This window comes from Tupaia chinensis, unplaced genomic scaffold, assembly GCF_000334495.1.
Source record: "Tupaia chinensis unplaced genomic scaffold, TupChi_1.0 Scaffold000258_1, whole genome shotgun sequence".
NCBI lineage: Eukaryota > Metazoa > Chordata > Mammalia > Scandentia > Tupaiidae > Tupaia > Tupaia belangeri.
In genome coordinates, this window is record NW_006159738.1 from 502,210 (window position 1) to 520,937 (window position 18,728).

At 49.2% G+C, this 18,728-nt stretch overlaps 1 protein-coding gene across 1 annotated transcript in view; it reads right to left on the bottom strand.

Moving 5' to 3' along the window:
- Nucleotides 1–15,290, bottom strand: part of TCTN2 (tectonic family member 2) — a 35,985-nt gene extending 20,695 nt beyond the window's left edge. The window contains exons 1-10 of the mRNA XM_027772167.1: nucleotides 15,170–15,290; nucleotides 14,784–14,860; nucleotides 11,581–11,776; nucleotides 8,539–8,607; nucleotides 6,288–6,388; nucleotides 5,631–5,827; nucleotides 4,667–4,793; nucleotides 3,624–3,765; nucleotides 1,803–1,868; nucleotides 86–220 (exon numbers count right to left, since the gene is read on the bottom strand). Coding sequence (XP_027627968.1) covers nucleotides 86–220; nucleotides 1,803–1,868; nucleotides 3,624–3,765; nucleotides 4,667–4,793; nucleotides 5,631–5,827; nucleotides 6,288–6,388; nucleotides 8,539–8,607; nucleotides 11,581–11,776; nucleotides 14,784–14,860; nucleotides 15,170–15,254 — 1,195 coding nt within the window. The 5' untranslated portion in view covers nucleotides 15,255–15,290. The remainder of the gene's footprint in view (nucleotides 1–85; nucleotides 221–1,802; nucleotides 1,869–3,623; nucleotides 3,766–4,666; nucleotides 4,794–5,630; nucleotides 5,828–6,287; nucleotides 6,389–8,538; nucleotides 8,608–11,580; nucleotides 11,777–14,783; nucleotides 14,861–15,169) is intronic.
- Nucleotides 15,291–18,728: the final 3,438 nt, after the last annotated feature.

Consider the following 18,728-nt stretch of genomic DNA (forward strand, 5'->3'; position numbering starts at 1 on the left):
GGGAAAAAAGCCTTAGTTTAGCGTGTTATAATTATGAGGATCTGAAAAAGGAAGAGTTACCGCTGAGTGCACGCTCGCCGGTTACCTTTCTGGTGAGCGCGGACTTCTGCCCTGACGACCCTGACATGCACTGCACTGATCGTGCTGTTATCCCATCTGAAGATGTAATGTTCTTCCACATTCACGTTTCGGGGGGCTGACCCATTCCTTAAAAGAATTTCTGCAAATAGAAGAATATTTTCCTGAGTCCAGACCCTCTGAGTTCAAGTTTATTATTGAGGGTGCCCGCCGCCGGGGCGGCCTTCCCCCCCAGCCCAGCCCTGACCTGCCTTCCTCCAACTCCCTAACCCTGCATGGCCGCTACTTCCTTGAGGAAGCCTCCGCTGTCCCACGAGGCAGAGCGACCCACCGCCTCTGCACCATCACAGCACCCCAGATGAGACCTGTGCTTCTCCTTTCATTACTGTATCCGCGGCATGGGCCCAGGCTTGCCCTGGAGCACATGCTTGGTCAGATGTCGTGAGGTGAAGGACACAGAGTGGCAGCTCCGTAAGAGCAGAGGTCTGCGCCTAGCTCCCTCCCACACCGCAGGAACTCTGCTCACATCTGACCAAGTCACGGATAAAGCCAAGTGACAAGGCGTTGGAAAGAAACACAAACAGTACCGTTCGTTGAAACCAAAGTCCCCGGCTGGCTCTGGGCGCGCTGCTCAAGGAAAGCTGGCTCCCCCATGGGAACGGGGATTCAAACCCCCAGCCATATCTGCCTGTCACATGCTGCGCATGTGTGCGAGTGTCCACGACCCGACAGGCTGGGGGCGGGAGGAAGGGGATCGTGCAGGACCAGCCCCTGCAGTGTGCTCCTCTTTCTCTGTCTCTCTCTGTTCTCTGTCTCATGCGTGTGCACATGCTCTCACACAAATAAAGGGGAAAAAAACAAAAGAATTCCTGGTCCAGTGACAATGGCACAGGAAGTAGGGAGTAATTGCATGTGGAGCCCCCAGGAAGCCATAGGAGAAGCCCAGGGCTCAGGTCTTCTGTCAGCCGGCTGGTCCCGCCCACACGGCAAGCCAGGACCCTGAAGGACGGCAGGCTGCGGCGCTGTGGTGTGGTGTAGTGTGGTGTGGTGAGGCTCTGTCAAGGGCACACTCTCTTCCCCTCCTCTTTGGCCCTCCTTCTCCCACCCCATGAAAGAAAATAACTAAACTTTAAGAACGGAAGGGTCTGGGCATATCAGTCAAACTCTTCTATAACTCAGTGGCTGCATCACATCAGCAAAGTGAATTATCAAAAAGGGAAAATGAAGGGAAATGCTGTGGAAATGGCGTGTCCTAGAGATTCTTCAGCATCAGACACACGTGTAAGGAGAGGTGTGAGCAGGCGCCACGACCTGGTGGTTCAAGTGGCCGGGTTTCACACGGCTGGCCACTCAGGTTGCGTCTCAGACCCAGCCATGTGTGCATGCGTGCCCCCAAATACAAAGGCGGGGAGGGGGAGATCATGACATGACCATCCCACATGGGGGTGTCTCTTCTCCCTCTCAAAAACAAAAACAAAAACGCAGCACCTGCCACCTGGGGACCAGAAGGCCCAGGCCTGCCAAGGGGCTGTCTCCGTACTCGGGAGGTACCCTAAGCAAGGCAAGGCGAGAGAGAGGACAAGTGAAACGGTACAGGGTGACTAGCCATCGTGAACCTCTCCAAGTTCTTAATAAAGATGCTCTCATGCTGGGGTTATGGAATACTTGTACGGAATGACATACGTATCTCTGCAGAAGTGACACAAAGTGTAGCATTAAAATACCTGTGCCGGTGACCACTCCGTCTAGGTCGGCTGCCTCCTCGTAGGTGACTTTCGGTGTTATGATGCCTAAAAACAGAAATCCCTTCACCTTCCACTGAAGCCCCCCCCACCCCGGCACGCACCCAGGTACACGTGCATATGTGACTGCACCTGCCCTACGTGCCGACAAGGAGGCCCTCCCCTCTCCACACACTGTTGGCTGGGGACCCCACAACGCTCAGCACCCACTGTAACTGCAGAGGGCCCCCACGGTTGGTGGAAACTGGTGCGTCCCTCTCACATGAGAACAGACATGCACGGCTCTGCTGGTGGAAGTCAAATGTGCCACCACTGTCAAAGTCAGTAAGGGGGGTCCTCAAAACGCCACCCTTCCATGTGACATGACAGTGCCACTCCCAGGCACATACTCGAGAAACGAAAGCCTGCGTCGCATCAGCACTACTCACTGTTCATGGACAGTGGGAACAACCCACTGCCTATCAACAGGTGAACAGGTAAGCACAGTGGTTACACCCATGGAATCGTTACTCAGAGTTCACGGAAAATGCACGCCATGGGGCTGGCAGGTGGCGTGGTGGTTAAAGGCGCTGGACTCCCACGTGGCCGACCGTGGCTTGAGTCCTGTACCTGGCAGCTTACTTTCTCACTCCCCCCCTTTCACACTCTGTTCCTCTCTGGTCAAATTAAAATAAATAATTTAAATAAATAAAGTTAAAGTTAAATAAATTAATTATTTTGAAAAAAATGAATGTTGGGGACCAGCAGGTGGCGTGGTGGTTAAGGTGCTGGACACCCCCACATGGTCAACCACAGTTTGAGTCTCAGACTTGGTGGCTTGCTTTCTCACTTTCCCTCTCTCTCACTCTCTGTGTCTCTCTCTGGTCAAATTAAAATAAATGAATGAATAAATAAAATTAAATAATTCTTTTAAAAAATGCACGCTATGAAGAAACTAGGCATGGGGACCAGTAGGTGGCATAGCAGTTACATCACTAGACATTCATGTGGCCAGTAGCGGTTCAAGTCCCAGACCTGGTGGCTTGAAAATCATGCAGGGTGCATGTACATGAGTGCCCAAGATCCTGGGAGAAGAATGGAAGAGAAGGGACCGTGGCATGGCGCCTCTCTCTCTCTCTCTCTCTCTCTCCAGCAAGCACATATGCCCTAAGGCAAAATCCTCAAAAAATAAAACACTAGGCATGGACTTCAAAAAATATGGGGCACCAAAATGAACTCACATTTTCATCCCGTCTTTTCCATGGGTTTCTGGGCACAGGATGGAATGCGATGCAGCCCTAAGAACGCAGCACTGCCACTCACTACGGTGTGGCGGGTCTTGGGAGCACGATGCCACGTGGAAGAAGCCGGGCTCTCAAGGACCCAGGTTGTACGAGTCCACTGATTCAAAATGTCCAAACGAGGCAAACCACAGACAGAAAACGGGGCTGCCAGGGCGTGGGGGACCGGAGGACAGGAGCGAATGCTTAGCGGGCGCAGGTCCCCACTTGGTGGGGGCGGGGCACAGGTCCCCACTCGGTGGGGGCAGGGCGCAGGTTCTGGTATTAGACCAAAATGACGGTGGTGAGACCCTGTGACCCTCACTGAGCTGTGCGCTTTAAATGGCTGACCCAGGCTACTGGAATTTTACCTCAATTTCAAACAAAGAGCCAACGTGCGACATGCTGCCTCATGCACTGCACTTTCCCCAGAGAAAACGCCTCCTCAGCTGGCAGCTGCAATGTTATCTTGCAGCATTCCCTCAAGCTCACGGGTGACCTTAACGTTCGGTCTGCATTCTCTTCCCACATGAAGGAAACATACCTCCTACGACACCGCTCTTTATCTTCACACTGGCAGCCCCACGTCGTTCCCGGTACACTTCCAAATCAGTCATGCACCTAGCATCGAAGTTCTGAAGGAACGCCACTGGGGCGTTCTGCATGCACTGCCCAGCCAGGGACACCTGAGGGTAAGGGACAGATCCAGCTGCCATCACTTCTCTTTTGACCATAAAGGATCAGCATCTCCTATCTAGCTCTTTCTGGGCCAGCTGGTGGCATGGTGGGTTAAAGAAGCTGCTTCCCGCATGGCAGATATCATGGCTCGAGTCCCAGAGGTTTGAAAAATCCACTGGCATGTGTGCCTGCGTGCCCCAAATCTTGGCAGGAGGGAGCGATGGAGAGGGACAGCGGCGTGGCTGCCCCCTTGGGGGTTGCTGTCTCATATTCTCTCTCCCTCTCCAGTGGGCATACACACCTTCTGGTGGATCAGAAAAGTACTGCTCTTCCCGGAGCCTCTTCTACTGCTGGTTTAGTCCCAACAACAGCTAGTTCGCTGGCAAGTTCACCAACTTCAGTAAAACATGTCATTAGTTTGCTAATCAAGTTCTGAAAGTTCATGGTCGAGGAATTACAGTATTATTTAATAAAAACAAACAAAAAAGAACTCTTCCCTGCTGTTTGTGTACTTTGCACAGATATGCTTCTATTCAACTCCATTTCTGCCCTTCATCAAAGTGGTTTTTTCCTATAAGGCATGTGCACTCTCCAGAGACAGAGAAAGAGAAGGAAAGTGAGAAATCACCCCCAGGGGAATAGGCCATGCATAATCCCTTTTCTTCCATTCTCCTCTTGGGATTTTGGGACACACACGCACATGTGCCTGGCGTATTTTTCAAGTTACTGGATCCAGGACTAAAACCGCGTAGCTGGTCATGTGGGACCCAATCACCGTAACCTCTCTGCCACCAGCTGGCCCCACCACAGATTTTTAATTTTTTTTTTTTTAATTTTGGAAGTTTGTCATAGGGCTCACCAGAGAGAGACAGTGAGAGAGAGGGAAATATATTAAAATGGAATGATTACCTGAGGAATAGTAAAATACGTCTTCTCTGCAGTCATAATTGGATCTCCTTGCTTGTAGCCAAAGTCTGAAAGGTCTTTCAGATCAGTATGCAAATACACTTCGGGAGAAGAGTCTTGCTTAGGAGAACTGTAAGTCAGTAGGAAAGACTGTCACAATAACCTCCAGTATCATCCACAAAAATGCAAACATTCTTAGAAGTTTTGTTACTCTTTTCTTTAGGAAAATTGCAGATGGTCATAAATCTTCAACAACACAGTAAAACATAGAAAGGTAAAGTCTCTATAAGCTCCCTAGAAAATGGCTATTAATAGGCCAGCCCCATAATCTAGTGATTAAGGTGAGCCAGATCCCGCATGGCTGGCCATGGCTCGAACCCTGGCCCTAGTGGCTTGGAAAACAAGCCAGGCATGTGTGTGCATGCACCCCAAATCCTGACAGGATGAAAAGACAAGGAGAAGGGCCTGCGGCGTGACCGTGTCCCACGGGAGGGTGCTTTCTCCTCTCCGCCTGTCTCTCTCTAGCAAGCATACATGCCCTCTAGCAATTACAAAAAGAAAAATGAAAGAGAGAAATCACTATGAACTCTCGTGAAGCCAGTTTCTTTTCAGTGAGGCCCACTTCTTTCAAACACTAACGTAAAATAAACTCAGCAATCGGCTAGGCTCGGTGGGGCAGTGGCAACCCAGCAGCTCTGTATGGAGTCATGTCGGTGAGCACGTCCGGCTGGAGCTGGGGTGGGATGGCAGCGTGAAGAGCCTGCTGGGGCTGCCTCTCTGTCTCTGTCCCTGTCTCTTTCTTCCTCTCCAATAAGAAAGAAACTTTCAAGAAGCTTACTAACTGAAATCTAGAACTGAACGAATCCCATTAAGTAAGGCGCCTCTGGGGAGGCGCTGAGAAACGCCGGCCCCGTGAGCGCAAGGGCACTGGAGGACAAGCCCGGGTCGGGGGCTGCCAGGCACTCACACAGCGCCATGATAGAAGTAGCCGAGGAAAGGCGTGTTGGCAAGGGACGACTGCACACACAGCAAGGGGAACCAGGCAGGGGCGTGGTGGGGCATCCCAGCGGAACAGAGCTGGTCAAAGACGGGGTTGACGTCGCCTCCAAAAGCACCGGTGTAGCAGGACCCTCGGAACAGGTCTGTTAGATCCGGGGAGCACTCCTGGAAAGCAGAGGTCATGGGTGAACCAGGAGAGGAAAACTTCCCGGGACGGTCAGCCGTGAGCCATCTGTTCAAGAGCCTGTGTGCCCACGGAAAGGAGGACCGCCCCGAATTTCCTTATCCAGTGCCCCGTGGGCATCGTGTCAGGACAGTAACCCTTCAAGGGGTCACAGCCGTAGTGGGTATGACACAAGAGGTATTCACAAAGAGACAGTGAGAAGGAAAGGTAGTACAGAAGACCCCAAGTGAGGACTGAAGTAGAGTAGCCTTTCCTTCACTCTTTCTCCCTTCCATAAACTAGAGTGACAACACAGTAGAGAAAACAGTCAATTCGAAAGCAACTGGCAACATAAAATAGCAGCTCAGATTTGAAAGCCCATCCGTTAAAACACTGCTGATGGGGCTCTTTACCCACAGCCAGATGTACAGCGCTCGTGCCCAAGCGTCGGTGAGCACGTACCTGGTCACAACAGCAACGGATGTCACAGGCCCCAGCTGTTAAGTTACAGGGACAAGGGCCAAGGGGCTGGTAGGCCTGGTCAGGAATAACGGTCATGTTCTCTGAAAGCACACACAACAAAATGCCAGTGATGAGACACTCGGACGCAGCACTGTGGCTTTCTGACACTCCAAAGAAAGCTGACCACTACGTTCTATCAACCACGCTTCCTAAATGTTTCCCACTAAGGGAGCCCTGGAAGGATCGGCAGGTAGAGCGTGGCTGAGGCCGACCACCCCAGCAGAAACCCAGATAATAATGCAATGAGAACACGCTAGTTCTAACGAGCTGAAGAAGGCAAGGGTGAGCTCGAAGACCATCAAGTGACTAGTGGGGACGATGCACTGGTGGTGTTTCCATACCCTGGAGTCCTTCTCCTGGCGCAGACTGAGAGTGAGCACTCACCCTTCAAATCCACTCCCTCTGGCAAACAGAAATGAGCCAAGGTGACATCTGAGACACCTTATCCGGAATCCATCCAGTCCCAAGGTCACATTTCATTATGCCACACATGCGCAAGTCCCTATTACACTGTCTGAATCTTCACATGAGTCTGTTTGAGGCGTGGGGAAACTAAGCGTAAGGAGAACCCTGAGGAATTTTAGCTTGCAATCAATCAGCTCTCTGAGGCCGATTCGAAGCACCTGCCTGCTACAAAGCCAGGGCACCCCCTCTTCAGTGGCTCCAGCCCCTCCGCACACTCCAGCAGAGAGACCTTTCTAAACGATGCAAGGTGAACTACGGCAGTCTTTTCCTAAAGTACACAGCTCATGGTGCCAGGTTCTGCCCTAGCTTCTCTGGTCTGGGGACCCCACCTTGCTCTCTGGCTCCCCAGGTGCCTTGCACACCCACCTCCGGGTCCCTCCTCTGGGAAGCCCCCTCCACTGTCTCCCTCAACTCCTCGACTGAAATGTCATCCCCCCAAAAAGGCCTGACTCAACCTCCCCGGCTAGATCAAGCCCACCCTTCACGCACTCCTTCTCACTCTCACTGTGCCCGTTTATTTATTTTTTTTTTTTGGAGAGATTTTCACTGCAGGGCGCGTGAGCTCGCCAGACAGACAGAGAGAGACATAGAGACAGAAAGCGAGAAATCACCCCCCAGGGGGGATGGTCACACCGCAATCCCTTCTCCTCCATTCTCCTCTCGGGATCTTGGGCACGCATGCACACGCACCCGGCGTGAGTTTTAAGCCACCGGGTCCGGGACACGAACCGCGGTTGACTACGTGGGAGTCCAGCGACATAGCCATTACGCTAACTGCTGGTTCCCCCTGTTTACTTTTTAAGCTGCAAGAGTTTCAATGGATGGGGCCTCTTCTGTCATGTCCCCTTTGAAACCCACATGCAAGCTGCTGGCACATGACGGGAGCTAAGCTGCGTTAGACCGGGCTCCGGGCATGTTAGCGGCTGCCCTGAGCCAGAACTCATGCACCGCACAGTCCATTCGTGAGCACACAGATCTCCCCGGGTCGCTGCATTCACAGGGGCCCGCCGGATTTCACAACACTGCCATTACCTCAGGGAGACCCTGAATCCTTCAAGCTGCCATTCCCCTGCACCTCCATCCCAGGCCCTGCAACCACTAACCCCCTTCCTAACTCAACAATTGCTAGGTCCTGGCCATTTCAGATGAAGGGCAGCCGCCAAGGGGTAGTCTTCAGTCCCCGTGACCGGCTTCTTCACTTAGAGGTGTTCAAGACTCGCTGTGTGAACATGGCTTTTTAAACTAGCAACGAGTGTGAATTTTAGCAGTGGTTTGAAAAGCACCACCCCACCCCCATCGGCAGGGACGGACAGGAGGCCCCCAAACTCGGGACCTAGGGGCGGGAATGCCTCTGCTTCCTCTCCAATTACTTAGCGGATCCAAGTTTCAGCCCGCTGAAGTTTTACTATTTGGTGACTGTTTAAACCCCACTGAAGTTCACCTTCCCGACGTGATGGGCAAAGCATCTAAAGAATTACAAACAACAGAGTCTAGATGGTGACATGGCAGAACCCTAGCAGGTGGTGTTTGGGAAAAGGGGACCAGTTTACAGAACTGACCGCGTGATGTGCTCAGGGTCTGACCCTCGGGATAACCACACCCGAGTGACACGAACGAGGCGTCCCAGAGTAGGTCTGTGCCATGCGGCATGTGGACAGACCCGCGCGCCCGCCCACGTGCTTCCTCAGGCATTTGCTAGCTTCACTGTACTAGGAAACCCACATACCTCCCGTCTGTCCTTCCATCCCTTCTCTGGTTTTGATCTCTGGCTCAATGGGTGCCACATTTTTCGTACCTTAGAGGGTCAGAGTGGACATCTCATAATTAGCAATATACAAAGAGTCTAAATTTCCTAAATGTGGCTATGTATATAAGAACATTGCAAAATATTAACCAAATATACTCAAGTATAATTTTCAAAGGAAAAAAAGTCAATGCTCTGAATGGCATAGCTACCATTAATCCCACTGTACTTTTTAAAAACTTTTTCTCTAATTATTTAATTTAATTCAATATTTTTAATGTGCTATAGGGTAGATATGCTCACCAGAGAGAAAGTGAGTCACCAGGCCCAGGACTTGAACCGCAGTTGGCCATGTGGGAGTTTAATGCCTCAACCACTGTGCCACCTGCTGGCCCTCCCCCCCGCACTTTTTTAAAAGCATCCAGTGAATAATATTCTTTGGTTTGTTTCTAACTTCAAGCAGTAGAAAACACTGTTTTCTTCTGAAATATTTTTCTTTCTTCAAAAGCGTGTGATACGGTTAGGTAGAGAATACATTCACGTGGTCCTAAAATCACTGAAGGATGTGAATGAGGGGGACGCCTCACTCGGCCTTTTTTTGTCCCTGTGCCAGTCCCTATCCCAGGGGCACTCTTAGCTTCTTAGACATACAGTTCAAATCCCAGCCCTGGTGGCTTGAAACATGGCAGGTGCAGGTGTAAGTGACTGAAATCCCAACAGGATAGGGAAATGGAGGAAAAGGAATTGCAGCACAACCATACCCCATGGGTAAGTTGGGGGGGGTGCTTTCTCTCTCTCTCCACCTCTTTCTTTTTTATTAAAGAGATTTTTGATATAGGGCCTGTGCATTTGCCAGAGAGACAGAGAAAGACAGAGACAGAAAGCGAGAATTCATCCTCCAGAAATCACCCCCCCTTCTCTCCAGTCACCTCTCAGGATTTTGGGCATGCATGCACACGCACCTAGTGTGAGTTTTAAGTCACCAGATCCAGGACTTGAACGGCAGTCAACTACATGGGAGTCCAACGACATAACCATTACACCATCTGCTGGTCCCTCTCCATCTCTTTCTCTTATAATTAAAAATGAAAACAAAGATTCACGAGGCCAGCAGGTGGTGTAACTTAAGGTTAAGGTGCTGAACATGGTCGACCACAGTTCAAGTCCTGGACCCAGTAGCTTGAAAATAACACCAGGCACACATGCGTGCATACCCAAAATCACAAGAAGAGAATGGAGAAAGGACTGCAGCATGGCCATCCCCGCTTGGGGGTGAGTTCTCACTTTCCTTCTTTGCATCTGAGTCTCTCCAGTGAGCTGAAATGCACAATGGCAAAAAAACTGAAAAAAACAACAAAGATGCACACCCACATGTATAGTATTCTGCTATAGCACTGCAGTGGCAAAGCTAGAAATCCCACCGTAAGTGATTGGTTAAATAAACAACAGTGTATCTACACGATTACCATGCGGCTATTAAAAAGGAGGTGGATCGGGACCAGCTGGCGTAATGGCTATGTCGCTGGACTCCCACGTAGTTGACTGCTGTTCAAGTCCTGAAGCCAGCAGCTTAAACTCACGCCAGGCGCGTATGTGTGCATGCCCAAGATCCCGAGAGGAGAATAAAGGAGAAGGAATCACGGTGTGGCCATTCCCCTGGGGGGTGATTTCTCGCTTTCTGTCTCTGTCACTCTGTCTTTCTGGCGAGCGCATGCGCCCTATAGCAAAAATCTCTCCAAAAAAAGGAAAAAAAAAATAAAAGGAGGTGGGTCCAGTAGATAGTGTAGTAGTTAGGGCACTGGCCTCCCACATGGCTGACCGAAAATCACACCAGGCACGTGTGCATGAGTGCCCAATATCCTGGGAGGAGAATGGAGGAAAGGGGATTGTGGACTGGCCATCCTCCCAGGAGATGATTTCTCACTCTCCGTCTCATCGTCTCTCTTCTCTGGCAAATGCATGCGCCCTGAGGCCAGAACCTCTTAAAAGAAATGATGCAGACCTGTTCACATGGAATGATCGTATGTCCTACTGTTTCTAAAAAGGTACAGGACTGACTGAATTGTGCTATCATTGTGTACGTGTGCATTTGCAAAGCAGCCAAAGTTAGCAGGCAGACTCCTAGTGGAGAGCTGGAGGTCAAACGCTTCCCAGGAAAAGCTGCCGTATTTCAAGAGACTTATTCAAGAGTGTTTCTCTTCCTATCTTTTTCCCCCTTAAAGCTATAATCAAGAGACTCATAACCAGAGAAACAATTTTCACCTTCTCCCCAAAAAGGATTTAAGGCAACTTACAACAATAAAATATAGCTTGATTAAATAAGATAGTACAAAAGGAAAACTTCTAAAGTAAGAACACTGAGGAGCTGGCCGGTGGGCGGCAGTGAAGGCAGCTGGATCCCAGAGCTGACTGCGGTGGAGTCTTGGACCCTGCAGTGTGGGAGACACTCCAGGCGTGTGCGGCCACATGTCCAAAACCCAGAAGAGAGGGAGCGGGAACCAGCAGTTAGCGTAATGGCTATGTCGCTGGATTCCCACGTAGTCGACCGCGGTTCGTGTCCCGGACCCAGTGGCTTAAAACTCATGCCAGGCGCGTGTGTGTGCGTGCCCAAGATCCCGAGAGGAGAATGGAGGAGAAGGGATTGCGGCGTGACCATCCCCCTGGGGGGTGATTTCTTGCTTTCTGTCTCTATGTCTCTCTCTGTCTGTCTGGCGAGCGCACGCGCCCTATAGTGAAAATCTCTCAAAAAAAAAAAAAAAAAAAGAAGAGAGGGAGCAATGGAGGAAAAGGGACTGTGGTGTGCCCGTTCCCCATGAGGGGTGCTTTCTCACTTTCTCTCTCTCTGTCTCTCTCCAGTGAGCACATGTGCCCTCTAGCAAAAGAAAAAAAAGAAAAAAAGAAGACAACTGAGAAAAGAGATACAAGCTTCTCGATAGTGAACTGAGCACACAAACTGCATGGCACAGACTTACAATCAAATAGGTAACATCTGGCGGGCATTCTTCGCCGTCAAAGACCACTTGCCTGATGCATTGTGGGTCAGAGAGGAGTTAGCATAAATTTCCACTTGAATGAGTAGATGAGCTAAACAGGATGAATTGTGAGATGCTGAAACCAGCAGAGTTTGGACGACACACGGAGACTCTGGGAAGGAATCTGTCGCATTAGAGGAACACCACTGCAGACCATGCTTCGACCTTACTGTCACTTCCAGCACGTTCTGAAAAGAAAATACCGCTGTGCTTTTAGTGTGATTCAAACTGTAAAAACACACTATGGCAAACACAATAAAAGTACACTTCTGGGGCCAGCAGGTTGGGCATGGCGGTTAAAGTGTGAGATTCCCACAAGGTTCAAGTCCCGGATCTGGTGGCTTAAAAATCTTTAGGGGTGGAATGTGGGTGTGCCCAAAATCCTAGGACAAGGGACCAGCAAATGGAGTAATGGTTACATCACTGGACTCCCACAGAGTTGACCATGGTTTGAGTTCTGGACCTGGTGGCTTAAAGCTCATGCTGGGGGACCAAAGGATGGCATAATGGCTATGTCACTGGACTCCCATGTAGTTGACCGCAGTTCGAGTCCCAAACCCAGTGGCTTAAAACATGCTGGATGCGTGTGCGTACATGCCCAAAATCCCAAGAGGAGAATGGAAGAATGAGGATTGAGGTGTGGCCCTCCTCCCACCCCCCGGGGGAGGATTTCTCGCTTTCTGTTTCTCTGTCATCGAGCACACAGGCCCTGTAGCAAAAATCTCTCTTGAAAAAAAAAAAAAAAGGAAGAAAAATAATGGACACGGGGTGCATGTGTATGTCCAAGCTCTCTAGAGGAGCCTGGAGAAGGGGCTGCGGCTCGGCTCTCTCCCCGGGAGGTGATCTCTCACTTTCCATTTGTCTCTTTATCCAGCAAGCACGCACACCCTATCGCAAAAATCTCTCTCTAAAAAAAAGTAAATTAATAATCCTAGGACAGGAATGAAGAAGGGATTACAGCATGGCCCTCCTCCCAGGGGGAGATTTCTCATTTTCCCTCTCAATGCCTCTCTCCAATGAGTGCACACATCCTAAACACTTTTTTAAAATTTTTTTAATTAAAAATTTAAAAAGCACCTATCAGACTCTTCCCATTTCGCAAAACAACTATATCTGAACTGTATCAAAAAGTTCATGGATACCATGAAAAAAATTATGTATAAATTTGAAAACAATTTTGCACCAAAATAAACTTGTATTTTCATTCCGTTTTTCCATGAGCCTTCTGAAGTACTTTCATACAAAGATGACAGAAATTCTCTCCAACTCAGCCCCATAAACCTATGGTAATAATCCACAGCCCTGACTCCCAATCTAGTTTAGCATAAAAGCTAACAACTTAAGGAAATTTAGAGAAAGCTAACCACAGCTCTAATAAATGAACTGGGCTTGTTTAGTACCGTTTCCATCACTACCCTCCTGCCAGTGGAAGATCAAATACACAGAAACCAATCCCCAGTTCAGTCTGAGAATGACACTGGACGGTCACCGCTCATTCCTGGAGTGTAAGCAGAGTTCACTTTTCTCATCCTTTACCTTGAGCTGATGCCTTGCACATACTAGGCAACAGTCAACACCTATTAAAAGAACATTTTGGGGGACCAAAATGGCTATGTCGCTGGACTCCCACATAGTCGACCGCAGTTCGAGTCCTGGACCCGGTGGCTTAGACTCACACCGGGCATGTGTGCATGTGTGCCCAAGATCCCAAGAGGAGAACGGAAGAGAAGGGATTGCGGCGTGGCCATCCCCCCTGGGGGGGGGGATTTCTCGCTCTCTGTCTCTCTGTCTCTCTCTGTCTGGCGAGCGCACATGTCCTATAGCAAAAACCTCTATAAAAAAAAAAAAGAAAGAAAATTTTTGTTTTGATCTTTTATCTTTATTCTTTTATCTTTATGTAATTTTACCATAGGGCACTTGCAGTCAGCAGAGATGAAAAGAGGGAGTGGGAGAAAGCACCCCTCGCCAGGGTGGGATCACACTGCAATCCCTTCTCCTCCATCCCTGGGGATTTTGGACATGCACACACATGCACCCAGTGTGTTTTTCAAGCTCCTGGGGCCAGATTCGAACTGCTGCAGTCTGCCATGTGGGATCCAACTCCTTTAACCACAAGGCCAAGGGCCACCCATCTTTTCTCTTGATACTGCAATTGCATGCGTGCGAGACAGATCCAGAGAGCAGAGCCTTCTACATGGTCTGGTCGTGCTGTGATCCCTAGTCTTCCAGCTGCTGGCTCCTGGGCATCCGAGCATGCCGCCCGTGTCTCAGGCTGACTCGGCAGGGATGTGAGGCACAGTTGCCGTGTGGCGCCCCCCTTCTCCTGGGCAGCACACCACTGTACCACAGAACCAGCCCCACAGGGAAGCTGTGAGTGTCCATATACGTAAGGAGAAGCCTTGAGTGTCCTTACGCACAAGCTCAGAGTTGGGCAGGATTGGTGATGATGAGTTTGCGTCACAGACTCATGTGATAATCTGATAAAGTCTGGTGAACCTCTCAGGAAAACGCATACGCACAGAATTTTTCACACAGTTTTACAGACCTTTGGAACACACCCAAGGACCTCTGACCCTGGGGTGAGAACCACTGGGCTAGATCACCTGTCTTCTACCAGGTCTGATAGCCTAGAATCGTATGCTAATTCTGAGCATAAAGAAAGCTATACCTGGGGCCAGCTGGTGGTGTGGTGGTTAAGGCAGCTGAATTCCACATGATCAACAGTGCGGTTCAAGTCCCAGATCAGGATGCTTGAAAAACATGCCAGGTTTGTGTGTGTGCATGCCCAAAATCCCAAGAAGAGGAGAAACAGAAGGGAAGATTGCAGCATGATCATGCCCCATGGGAGGTGCTTTCTCACTTTCTCTCTCTCTCTGTCTCTTTCCAACATGCACATGTGCCCTCTGGCAAAATAAAAAATTAAAATTTAAAAAAAAAAAAAAAAGGAAAGAGGGGCCAGCAGGTGGCATGGTGGTTGAGGCACTGGAATTCCCATACGGCCAACTACAGTTCGAGTCCTGGACCTGGTGGCTTGCTTTCTCTCTATTTCTCTGGCAAAACTCATGTGAAAAAATAATTATAAATAAAATAATTCTTAAAAAAAAAAAAAAAAAGGAAAGAGAAGAAAGGAAGACCTTGTCAAATCAAGAGAGCACTGCAGAGATGGAGGACCTGGGCCTCCACTGCTGGCCTTACCAAGTGGGGGGTGGCGGTCACACTCCAGTCTCCCGTCTCGTTGCCCAGCGAGCCACAAGTCGGAACTGGCAGCACTCCTAGGGAGGGAGGGTTAGATGCGAGGCGGCGCTGACCAGCTAAGGGCTGCATTCTGAGGCCGGAGCGCCATTCATCACTTGTCACACGGGATGAAAAGCTGAGTACTGCTCTTGGGAAGGGAGGTAAAGCGGGGTGCCGCACGTGGAGGTGTTCTCAGCGAACGCGAGCCAGGCTTGTCCGTGGGGGCGCTTTGGTCTACACCCCCCACCCTTCGCGCCGGGACCCTGGGTGGACAGCAGGGGCCGCGAGGACGCTGCCAGGCGGCCCAGCCGGTCCCCCACGCCACACGGGTAGGGCCGACTCCTCACCCTCCTTGTCCTGCACCAGGGCCAGGGACACGGTCACGTCCTCGGTGCCTCCCACCAGGAGCGCGCTGACCGCGGGGCCGGACATCCGGATGAAAGCAGGGATGAAAACTGGGCGGGAAGGAAGGAGACAGGCCGCGGTCACCCCGGAGGCCCAGGCCCGCCCAGGGTCGCCGGTCCCCGCGGCCCGGCCCCCGCAGGCCCGCCTCAGAAGCCTGGAAGCGCGGGGCCGCCAGGAGGCCGCCGCCCGGCCGCCGCCATCTTGTCAAGCGAGCGCCTGGAGCTATGGCAACCACCAATCGGCCGCCGGCCAGAGGAGGGCGCGCCGTGATTGGGCAAGAAGAGAAGGGCCCGCCCCCAGCCCCGGAGCGGAGGGCAAAGCAGCCGGACTCGGGGGCCCACCGCCGTCTACGCCGCTGGAGAGCCGCGGCTGGAGAGCCGAGCGTGGACCCTGGCGCGGGGGTGTCCCCCGGGGTGATCTCTGTCTCTCTCTCTCTCACCGACAGCCTGGCCCCGCCCACAGGGCTGCTCGCTCATTTGCAGCTTTACCGTGTTCAGACAGTAGGAAGAAACTGGAGTCCCGTTCACAAACTGGAGCTTTCATCCCCACCTGCGGCTAATGCAGCCACTGCAGGAGCGAGCCTCGCGGCACTGGCTCCCAACATAAAGGCTAGGGCTTGCTCCTTAAAATCTCGATTTTTATGGCGATTTGGGGAGGAGGGACGAAAACAGGATGAGGCTGCATGCAGCATGTTGCTGCAGAATCGTTTTTATCATTCTAGTTTTGGAAGGGTTGTCTACGCTCACAGAGCTCCCAGCACTCTGAAAGAAGATCCAAAGACTACAGGAATTTTCCCTAGCAACAGAACAAATGCGAAAGTGTGACTTCTGCCTGGGGAAAAATGGGGTTTTCTTTCGTTTTTACAATAGATGCGTGTGCTCACTGGAGAGACAGAGCAAGAGAAAGGGAAAGCGAGAAATCACCTCCCACCCAGGGCGGACCCAGACAACAATCCATTCTCCTCTCAGGATTTTGGGCACACCTGATGTGACTTCCAAGACACCAGGACCTCTCAGTCAGCCGAGTGGAATCCAGCTGCTTCACCCTCCATGCCACCTCTTGGCCCCGTTTTTTTATCATATCAACAGACTCAAAGCATTTCAGGCATTTTTATGCTATCTGGTGCTGTTCTGAGGTCAAACTGATTTGGGATTTGGGATTTCATCTTCCTCCAACACATATTCTGAAGCTTTTGTTACTGACAAGTCCATTGACCTAAGCTTAGTTTCTCATTATGGAAAGGATAGTGTGGACCCAGGAGGTGACGTGGTGGTTAAGGCCGCTGGATCTGCCTGGCTGACTGTGCCGTTCACGTTTCAGACCTGGTGGCTTGGAAACCTCATGCTCAAAATCTCAAGAGAACAGAGATGTGATTGCAGCATGGCCATCCTGCCAGCAGGGTGATTTCTCACTTTCTTCCTCTCTCTGCCCCCAGCAGGAACACACACCCTATAACAAACTAAAAAAGAAAAAAAGCCAAATAATTGAAATTTTGCTACACTGTTCCCATCCTAAAATATAAATACATATCTAATCTCTTCAAATATTTTTCATGCCTAGAAATCTTATATTAATCCTTTATCTAACCTATTATTACATAGAATTTGTAACAATATTTTCACATAAGATTTTGGTAAGATTTAACATTAAAGTCCTTCAAAATAGAATAAAGAATTGTCTGGCCCAGCAGGTGGCATAGTGGTTAAAGCACTAGATTCTCACATGGCTACCTGCAGTTCGAGTCCCAGACTTGGTGGCTTTCTCTCTCTCTCTCACTTGCTGAGTGCACATGCCCTATAACAAATTTTAAAAATAATAATGATAATAAAAAATTAAAAATTAGAAAAAAATTGACAAAATTCAGTATACATTTGAAAACTGTGAATGAGCATAAGATAAATAATGAGTAAGAGGAAAGAAATCAACCAAACATTAAAATTTAAGTTACTTTATTATAAGAATTTATATAAAATAATCATAAACACAACCATTAAAAATAAAATTTACACAGAACTAAGTAAGCAAGTGTATACAACATTTCAAATGAAAAGCTAGTAACAAAAAACTTATTAGCTTATTTGAAATGATTTATCTTTAAATATATGACGCCTTATTTCCTAGACTTAAATGGTGACTTCTATTACATTATGAAATGTTATCATTTGTCAATACTATGAAATACTAAACATTATTTTTAAAAGACAGACACAAATTCACAAACTCAAGGATCAACAAATATCTTCAAAGGGGTCACCAAAATATTTGTGTATTTGTTAACCAAACTGCACATCCAGAATACAAAGTCTACCTGAAATGACCTAGCCAAAAGGCAAAGTACCTAAGTAATCTCAGCCTCTGAGCTGGTGTAAAGAGAAAATCGAAATCTTATTTACATACGAGGTTTTATACACAAATGGATTTCTGGCCGTTTATTTTTTAAAACACACAGAACTGGCACCATCACTTAGACCCTCCCTACACCATATTGGAACTTAAAGTCCTTTTAATAATCTCAAGGTTGCATAGAAAAATTCATTTTGCCACTGAGTTGAAATTACAAAGACTTTTTCTTCTGAACTCAAGTTTTCAGTGCGAAGTTTCTAGAGGGCAGTTGTCCAGTACTAATATGTTTTTCACCCACTGAAAATGGAAAGAATCCCATCTGGGACAATGTAACACAAAGTCCATCTTCCCCAATAAATTCCCCCTCGATACCCAGACAGTAGCTTTCACGAATAAGCTCGTCACACAACCGCTTACGAAGAACCACTGGGAGCAAACTACTGCCCCTGTACTGATTTAACGTCAGATTTTGTAGTTACTCGGTGACAAACTGTTGGTTTTACTCATTTAACTCTGTCCAAACATGTACTAGCATCAGACAAAATAAATAACTGCTGGGCTCTGATGCTAAACTCAAACAACATTTTATTTTTATGACTGATGTCAAAGTTAACTATTGATTCCGGTAAGTTCTACCTTTTTTTTTTCAAGGCAGAGTCTCGCTAGGTTGTGACACCGTATCTCGCTTTTAAGGTGGGCAGGGACCCACACCCAGGCCCTGTGGCCACAGTCTGCTCAGCAGCAGCAGTCAGCAAGCGTGACCGTGCCCGGGCCCATTCTACCTCGAGATGCCATTACTGCATAACAGCCACTCTTCCCAAAGCTGGGTTCAGTCTCCCATTCAGGTCTTAATCCCACTGGAAGGACCTGGCTTGGCAACTAAGTTCAAAGCTCAAGATCAGTCATGATGCGCTGGCTTTCCACAAATCATCCTCACATTCAAAAAAAAAAAATCAACCTCACAAAATGTGTGCTTTCTCCCCCCTCTCTGGACAAAGACCAGTCAGAAAAGACTTGAGAATATATTGCATGGGATGACACCCTCAAAACACATCAGCCTCCCAGAAGTACCCCTCGAATGATGTTTTGGTAATATTTTCTGTAAGAAATTCATGATATTAAGAGCTATCCCATTTTTTTCAGAACCTTCCCCACAAA